At 47.4% G+C, this 8,945-nt stretch overlaps 1 protein-coding gene across 4 annotated transcripts; it reads right to left on the bottom strand.

Annotated features, from left to right (window-relative positions):
* Positions 1-1,269: 1,269 nt before the first annotated feature.
* On the bottom strand, positions 1,270-5,632 carry LOC146172094 (uncharacterized). 4 transcript variants are annotated; one of them, XM_084585733.1, is made up of 3 exons: positions 4,067-5,632; positions 2,876-2,967; positions 1,270-2,099 (listed from the first exon to the last, which is right to left on the bottom strand). In XM_084585733.1, the coding sequence occupies exons 1-3, from the start codon at positions 4,205-4,207 to the stop codon at positions 1,595-1,597; spliced, it is 738 nt and encodes a 245-aa protein (XP_084441859.1). In that variant the 5' UTR covers positions 4,208-5,632; the 3' UTR covers positions 1,270-1,594. The 4 variants fall into 3 exon arrangements, 3 of the variants coding, with proteins under 3 accessions (XP_084441859.1, XP_084441860.1, XP_084441861.1); XM_084585734.1 differs by having other exon boundaries at positions 5,394-5,632; XM_084585735.1 differs by having other exon boundaries at positions 1,270-2,967.
* Between the last annotated feature and the right edge of the window lie 3,313 nt (positions 5,633-8,945).

Raw genomic sequence — 8,945 nt, 5'->3', positions numbered from 1 at the left:
TTGTGTTTTAGAGCCCAATTGATTTCAAGGCACGGCTCTTATTAATGTCTGATTATTCATTCGTATTGTAAATATTATGGCAAAGTGTTGTTTAAGCCTAGTATACTGTAAAATACCCCGCCACCGCCTATCAAAACTTTGTCGCATGGTGAACAAAACGACAAAGAGAGACAATGGCTGCACCACAAGGTACAAGAATCCCGCCCGAACATGCGCAGAAGGGGTGGTATACTCTATCCCCCTATCTTGTGGCAAGGCATACATCGGCCAAAGTGGCCGATGTATCTATAAACGTTTATTGTAGCATAGCAATGATTTTTCAGGGTCATCGTCTAAAAGCCTGCCACTGCACTGTCGCACATGCGAACGCAATAGAAAATGCTCCCTTGTCTTTGAGAAAACGACCATTCTAAACAAATCGCATAAGAAGCTTACACGTGATATAGTGGAAGCCGCTTTGATTGAGAAGCACAAGGATGAATGCGTCAGCACATCCCCAGTTTTCCTTTCGAATAAAAAAATTGCTTTTCTCTCTGATTGTACTTGGTTTTATCTTTGATTTTATTGGCACTACTTACATGCCTTCGTTTTATACATTTTGAATTGCAGTCTGATTTTTCGCTCTTTTAGAGTTTAACCTTTCACTTTCATTGCTTGCTAAATCATTTTCTTTCATTCTGCATACCCATGTCAGTCAGGTCGTTTAATTCATCGTTGGTTTTTGTTTTGCAGTGTTAATTGTTGGCTTTCAATTTTCTTTGAACATTTTCATCTCTCTGTATTTTTTTTCATGTTTCACTCATTTTTTGTCCATCTCATATATTTATCTGTGGTTTTTAAACAAGTTCTTATAAAAACCGTTTTTCTGCGCATCCACTTTTTTAGACATTGTTGCTTGTTAAGAACTGGGAATTTTTGTTGATTTTTCACGCACTTTCGCCATGGCCACTATTATTATGTTATGTCGCTTTCTCATGTTAATCGTCTGTTAGGCATTTAGATTTATCGATATTTTTATACCCGTGGTTGATTTTGTTGCACCGGTGTTTCTTCACGTGTTTAGGTTTCGTCCTTCTTGGGAGTGTTTCTCTGTGGTCACGGTGCAAGATAATATAGGTGGGGATACAGCGTACCGCGCCTGTTCCAGATAAAGTCTCCTAGTTAGTCTAAGCCGTAGGAGATGGCAGTTCGCTCAGCGGCCTGTGACGTAGTGGGAAGTGTATCGTTCGTTGTGTCGTCCAAGTAACCGCCGAGACCAGTCCGGAGCAAACGAAAGCCGCCTCAGCGTTTATTAGCGCTCGTTTTATACAGGCTCCGGGAAAGGGCACACAAGTGGCGAGCATGCGCCGATGATGCTGCACGCAGGCTCGCATCGCTTATCTACACGATACACACACAAGTGCCGAGCATGCGCCGATGATGCTGCACGCAGGCTCGCATCGCTTATCTACACGATACATCTTCCTTTGCTTGCACAGAAAAAGAACAGTCTAAACCCATTTGAAATTGTGATAAAACAATCACACTCACAGTTCTCACACTCAGTTCAGTTCACACTCACAACAAAACACTGTCCTGGAGGTTCAAAGTTTTCTCACGGAACCTGCATAAAGTTGTCACCATATCCCAACCGCTGTGGCTGCCTTCTCTCGCGCTGGGATCTTCTTGGTGCTGGTGTCTGTGGGGAGGGTGCAGTGATGGGCCCGTTGTCATCGTTTGGTTGGACCTGGCAGGAGGGTCCGTTCTCTTGGCTGTCATCTGGCATGTCGTCATCGCTGTGCAACATGCTGAAAGGCTCAGCCGTCGCCATGAGGTGTTGTCGGTTGCGTCGCAATACTCTACCGTCTTCGGTGGCAACCTGGTAGGACCTTGGTTGAGCCTGTGCATTAAGAACCTCCGCTTTCGGGGACCAACAGTCTCCGCGTACTCTGACAACCTGTCCTTTCTGTAGCGGTGGAAGACTACGTCTTCGGGGTCGGCATTGTTTATGTTTCCTTAGAGATTTGCGTGGAGCTTCGCTGAAGTCGGGGAGAGGTGTCCGAAGTCGTCTACCCTGAAGTAACTCTCCAGGCGACTGACCGTCTTCTAGCGGACTGCTCCTGTAAGTGAGCAATCCAAGCCAAAAGTCATCGTTCACCTCAGACGTCTTCTTCAAAATTCTCTTTACAATTTGGACGCCTTTTTCCGCGAGACCGTTTGAGCGGGGAAACCGCGGGCTGGAAGTTATGTGTTCGAAATCGTACTTCTTCGCAAACAATTCAAACTCGTGACTCGCAAACTGCGGACCATTGTCCGTGCAGACTTCAATAGGCAATCCATACCGCGCGAACACTGCGCTGAGTTTATTCACAACTGTGGCAGTCGTTGTGTTGCATAGCAGTTCTACCTCTGGAAAGTTGGATAGCGCATCAAAAACGCAAAGGTACGATTTTCCAGCCCACTGAAAAATATCGACACCCACTCGGTACCAGGCATGTTCAGGCACTGGGCGGTCCAAAATTGGTTCACTTTGTTGTCGGTAGGCGTACTTCTGACACACTGCGCATCTCTTGATGAGGGCTTCAATGTCCGCATTAATACCAGGCCAAAACATCAACTTATGCGCTCGTGATTTGCATTTATTTATTCCCAAGTGGCCTTCATGAATTCTTCGAAGTAGCTCAGGGCGCATGGTTGACGGTATAATAGCCTTGCATCCCTTAAGCAACACGCCACTCACGACGACTAGTTCGCTTTCAAAGGGCTTCAGTGTTCCCTGGACTGGACGATTGTTTGCCAAACAATGAATGACTCGACTCAAGTAATCGTCCTTGCTAGTTTCTTCTGCTAAACGCTTCAAAGTTGCCTCGCTGACGAGTGATGAAAGAACACTTACAGCATGAACTTCCACGTCGTCGTCGGTGCTTTCTTTCTCTGGGTCTTCAACGGATGCACGAGACAGCATGTCTGCGACCACCAAGCATTTCCCTGGAACAAATTGGAGCTTGTAGTGGTATCTAAGCAAACGAAGAAAAAATCGCTGCAGTCTGGGCGGCATTTCTCCAATCGGCTTTTCAGATATTGCAATTAAGGGACGGTGATCTGTCTCGAGGATAACGTTGCGTCCGTACACAAAATGATGAAACTTTTCGCACCCGAAGACGACAGCCATAGACTCTTTTTCTATCTGAGAGTATCTCCGCTCCGATTCGGTTAGGACCCGTGATGCATAAGCAATGGGCTTCCACAAACCCTCGTAACGCTGCCAGAGAGCCGAGCCTATTCCATTTTGCGAAGCATCGGATGTTATCTTCGTGATCCTTTCAGGATCGAAGATCGCCAGCACAGGATCTTTGCTCAGACTATCACAGATCAGTTTCCATTCTTTAGCGTGGTTTTCCGTCCACTCAAAGACCCGATCCTTCTTTATCAAGTCGCGAAGCAACGTCGTTCGCTCTGTAATTGATGGCAGGAACTTCGACAAGTAGTTTACAACACCGAGCATGCGCTGCACTGCTTGCTTGTCAGTCGGTGGCGGCATATTTAGCAGAGATCTGACCAAGGCAGGATTTGGGCGTATGCCGTCTTCCGCAATAACGTCACCAAGAAAAAAAATCTTGCTCACGCCAATGCTGCATTTGTCTGCATTGAATGTCAAGCCAGCTTTCTGTGCCGCTTCTAGTACCGCTCGTAACCTCTCGTCGTGCTCTTTCCTTGTGACACCCCACACGATGACGTCATCAACGTACACTCGCACTCCTGGCAATGTCTCGAAGATTTCACTAAGAGCCTTCTGAAACCCTTCTGGGGCGGAGGCTATACCGAAGGGTAGCCTCAAGAAGCGGTAACGGCCAAAGGGAGTCGCGAACGTACATATCCTTGACGTTTCATCATGCAACGGTATTTGGTGAAACCCAGAGTTGGCGTCAAGGCGGGTAAAAATGCGTGCTCCAGCTAGTTCAGATTCAATATCTTCTCTACGCGGCATCTCGTAGTGCTCGCGCTTTAGACTGTCGTTAATTTTCCTCGGATCCATGCACAATCTTAGTTTGCCGTCCTTTTTTCTGACAATAACCAGAGGACTTACCCAGTCTGTCGGCTGGTCTTGCTTGGCTATAATGCCGGCCTTGACCATGCGGGCAAGTTCTTCGCGCAGAGGCTCCCGCAAAGAAAGGGGCACCCGGCGGGCTGTCTGGACGACTGGGACAGCGTCCTCTCGAAGAACCATGCGGTATGGTCGCTGAATACATCCAGTCCCCGAAAAAAGCTGTCGAAATTGCTGAACAACTTCCTCGCTGCTGCTTACTCCGACGTCGTTTACGGTGCGCGAGAACAGTTCAAGTAGTTCGCTGGATCGCAGTCCAAGGATGGCCTGTCGTTCCCTCTTCACGACAAAAAATCAATCTCGGCCTTTTTTCTTCCGACAGTCACCGTGGTAGTTATGACGCCATGGTGCTTGATGACTCCTCCATTGTAAGCTCGTAGGATACAGTTGCTTCTAGTCAAGGGTATTCGCGGCTGCAGCTTTTTGTAGATTGAGAATGGCAAGAGGTTGGCTTGCGATCCCGTGTCAACTTTCAAGGTTAGTGTCGTGTCCGCAACTTCAGCCTGGACCATCCAGTCACGGTCATGCGCTCTTCCAACGCTGTTGACAGATACGTCAAGGATGTCAAATTCAGCATCGCTGTCGTCGGCGCTCTTCACTTCCCGAACTTGTCGATAAACCTTGCAACGTGCAGCAAAATGGTTCTGCCCTTGGCATTTCCTGCAAGTTTTGCCAAAAGCAGGACAGCTTCGCGGACCATGTGTACGCCCACACCTGCGGCACTTGAACGTTGCGGGCTGCTCGTCGCGCAGCTGCTGCTGCTGCTGCTGCTGCTGCTCCAGTCGTTTGACAGCGTGAATCTGTCTGTGTTCTCGAGACCAGATTTCGTTTTGCGCGGCAGTCATTTCCGCAGCCCTGCATACTTCTTCTGCTTTAGCCAAGGTCAACTTCTTATCCTGCAGCAGCGTTTGTCTTACTTTGTCATCATTCGTTCCAAAAACTATCTGGTCACGTATGAACGACTCTGCCATAGTTCCAAAGTTGCAGGAGCGAGACGTCTTCCTAAGCTCTCTGACAAACTGTTCCACGGGCTCACCTTGAGCTTGTACGCGTTGTCGAAACAGGTAGCGCTCATGCACTTCATTTAGCTGCTCTTCGCAGTAGGTGTCGAACTTGGCGATCACAGTCGCGTAACTTTCCCGGCTCTCTTCATCACTGAAGGTGAAGTTGTTGTAAATTTCTAGTGCTTCGTCGCCTGCCACAGTTAGCAGTAAAGCAACCTTCGCGGCATCCTTTCGAGGTTGATTGCTGGGCTCGGAAGCAGCCAAGAAAAATTCAAACTTTTGTTTGAAAAGTTTCCATTGCTTACTGATCTCTCCGATGAAGTGCAGCGGCTCCGGTGGCTTGACAAGTTCCATGCTTCTTTACCGTGGATGAGCTTCGTGGCCGTGGCTTCCAATCCCACTTCTGACACCATTTATCGTTCGTTGTGTCGTCGAAGTAACCGCCGAGACCAGTTCCGAGCAAACGAAAGCCGCCTCAGCGTTTATTAGCGCTCGTTTTATACAGGCTCCGGGAAAGGGCACACAAGTGGCGAGCATGCGCCGATGATGCTGCACGAAGGCTCGCATCGCTTATCTACACGATACACACACAAGTGCCGAGCATGCGCCGATGATGCTGCACGCAGGCTCGCATCGCTTATCTACACGATACAGGAGGCAATGCTTTTCTATGGTGAATACGCGCTTTTTGAGAGCCATTTTCTCATACACTGTGGCCGATGATGACAGAAAAATAGTTTTGCCGCGTTGTTTTTGTCTAGGTCCATTATTCTGCGCAGTTTTATGAATCTGTAGTTTTGTGCATGCTTAAATAAAAGCGCAGAAAGCGAATAAGGTTTCGCTCGGAATTTGAACCTGCTGCACGCATAAGCGGCGGTACTTTGACAACAAAGCATTAACCATCTGTCGTTTCATTGTTCTTTGACTTTGTATCTTTTGTTCGCCCATCAGTGTGTCCGCTCATCCTTAGTTTGCTCCTTACTTTATTCCTTCCCTAAATTAGAGGTCCTAAATTCTGCTAACTCCCACTGAATCCCCCCTCCTCTCACTTCCTCTATATCATTACTCCTCTTAGCTTCTTTTTTTCTTTTCCTTATTTTTTTATCCTCAGGGTATAGGGTACAGTACAGAGGAGAAGAGAATTTCACAACAATGGAAAAAGAACACCAAGCAAAATTTATTCAATACAAAACAATAGAGGTAAAATTGCAGTAAACAGCTTTCGAACAGTAATGTGATGTGGTGCGCCAAAGCCGCATATAAATCAGTTGATGAACACAAAAAGATAGACAGATCGTGCAGCCGTTCGTGCAGTCAGGATTTGAAGACAGTTGAACTTGCTTGAGACAAAATAGCCTCAAATCACGACAGCATTTCTTCCAGTTTTCGTACACATAACTCGTTCGTACTTTTCTTCGCTTCCTTATTCCATTCTTCCACTCAGTTTCCACATTAGTGATTTATTCGGTAGAGAAGCCGTACGGGGCGCTGTTGCATTTCCTTCAATAAGTGGTTAAGAATACCCTATGGATTTTTATATTCTTCTCCCGTTCGCCCAACCGAACGCAGGATTTGCTTTCCCTGCTCTATTTACGCTTTCCAAAATAAAAAACTGCTTCCCCAGCGCCTTCAATTGAATAACGATGACTTAATGGTTGAGCAATGTAGTACTCACTCCCTCATATTTCAACATAAATTGCAACTTTAACCTTTTCTCCACTTCGTTGTTAGGAATAAATTACATCAATAGTATTGACAATTGCCGATAAATTATTTTGGACTTCGCTTCTGCGGATAAAGCGCTACGGTGATGCTTCTGGCGACGACAGGGAAGCAGTTCGGACCACGCAAACGGCTCACGCAGGAGAAACACGCCGCGCGATATCAGCAGGTTGCTATCGCAACGGCGTCATCCATGTATGTGTTTTTTTCTTCCAGCGAAGATTCACCGCTACATCGACGCTGACGCTGCGATCAGTGGTCCGGCTCGGCGGAGCGTGGCTGGTAGCTTATCTGGAAACCTGCGTCCAGTGCCTCGCCCATGCTGGGTCCCCACCTAAATATTCTTCCACCGTGTCTGTGGTATATATGACATGGTTGGCTGATCACCAAAATAAAGTAGCAGTTTAGCGCCTGTGCGTCTTACATATTCCTCCGTCTTCGTCCTTGTCCGGCTACGCACTGCAAATACTACGTCTGGAATGCAAGACACCCTGTCGCCGGTTCCCTAGCGGCGAGTCGCCTTCGCATCGCGAAAGATTTCAAGTGAGCGATCAGCACACTGGCAGATTGGACCTCTCGGACTACCGTCATGTGCTGCCTCCAGGTTAGACATTTTGAGTGCTGATGTTTCCGCGCTATATAAGCGGGTGCACTGCCTCCGGAGAGCGAGACCTACTCGAGCGTTCGTTGAGTGCCATGCCGCTCGCAGCGAAGGGAGGCATTGTAATCTCCGCGGCCGTCGCTGTGCGACTGTATACAGTTGTGTCTAGCTGGTAGCACTGGGCGCCCGTGCTGATTTGTTGTGAATAGCTAGGCCCTGTACATATGTATAAATACGCCTTTGTTCATCTGTTCGACGCTGATTCGGTTTCATCGCTACCGCCAAGGGAGAAGGTAGGTCTCGATCACGAAACGAATGACGTGACTACGGGCCATACGCCCTTCGGCACAACGCGAAACACCTCGTGGTTTCAGACCACCATAGCTAATAATTTAAATTTCAAGCTACGTTTTTAACAAGTTTTGGTTTCGACATCTGAGCCATGCATGCGACCGCCGTGGCTGGGACGTCAAAGTGCATTTTTACTCGGAGACCATTTTCTGTGGCTCTGTACCAAGATAGGGCCCCATACCCAAGGCTTGGCAGGAAATGAAAGCAGAGGGCCTTTGTGACTCTGTAGTGTGCATTGTGTGGGCTAGGGGTGCGTTGGGGTGAAGCGGTGACTTCGTTATCATTGGAGATTTCATTATCACCGTAGCAACCGGCTTTCCGGTTGTTCATGCGGTGGCGCATGCTGTTGGGGAACAAGTTGGTTCAGAAGCTTATTGTTGGCTGCAGCTTGTTTGGCGAACGTGTTCTGTTGATGACGGTGTTGAGTTTCCGCACTGTGACTCGGCCTCAAAAGGCCGAGTGGTGGGAAGTCGGGTGCCGTATTTCTGTTAAGTTTTGTGAGTTCGCTTTGCAACGTCTAAACTTGTTTGCATCAGCGAAGACATGTGCACAGTGTTGGTCAAGCGTAGTTGCTTTCTCTCAATGATATTGTCCCGCAACTGAATTCTTCTCACTGGTTGTTCCTCACCGAGTAAAACGGCGATAGTTCGGAGAGTTGTCTTTGATCGCAACCTAACTGTTAAATACGCTCACTGAAGACAGGAAATCATTATGGTGAAGGTAAATTCAGTGTAACCGTTGCCATATCGCCACTTCCTAGCTCTGTTTACGACAGGTTTTGCGGATATTAGGCATCAGAGACATCCTACAATGCAACCTTTTAAAGGTAAACACACCCAGGTGAAGTTAATAGTAGTTTATTTAAATGTTGTGAACTGTAAAAAGGATACGTACAAAAATGCACTCAGAGGGTTGGAAGGGATGGTTCAGTGCTGAGATGTCTAGATTTATTCCTTTGCGCCGCAGAAGCGACAGAAACGACGGGCTTTAAATGCGTTTTTATTCGTTTGTCAAAATTTCCGCGACTTGTCGCTAGGTGACGCTGCTCAGAGGACCCTACCATTGAAAGAACAGAATCATGCTTCGGCAAAGTGAGCGAACGTGTTTTGATCTGTGCGATCATTTAGATAGCAGTGCGAGAACAAAGAAGCTTATAATGTTAATATAGCAATTGTGATTTTCA

Source organism: Amblyomma maculatum, unplaced genomic scaffold, assembly GCF_055883805.1.
Source record: "Amblyomma maculatum isolate TAMU_Amacu unplaced genomic scaffold, ASM5588380v1 scaffold_13, whole genome shotgun sequence".
In the NCBI taxonomy this organism is placed as follows: domain Eukaryota; kingdom Metazoa; phylum Arthropoda; class Arachnida; order Ixodida; family Ixodidae; genus Amblyomma; species Amblyomma maculatum.
The sequence above is the reverse complement of the archived record's forward strand: the minus strand, read 5'-3'. Positions and strand labels throughout refer to the sequence as shown.

What these genes read in the sequence shown, in the direction of transcription:
- LOC146172094 (XM_084585733.1), bottom strand. Translation starts at nt 4,207, where the DNA reads ATGGTTCTTCGAGAGGACGCTGTCCCAGTCGTCCAGACAGCCCGCCGG. An exon ending in AAGACCAGCCGACAGACTGG is followed by an intron (nt 2,968 to 4,066) that starts GTAAGTCCTCTG and finishes AATTTGTTCCAG; the next exon opens with GGAAATGCTTGGTGGTCGCA. An exon ending in ACGACGTGGAAGTTCATGCT is followed by an intron (nt 2,100 to 2,875) that starts GTAAGTGTTCTT and finishes GCTCACTTACAG; the next exon opens with GAGCAGTCCGCTAGAAGACG.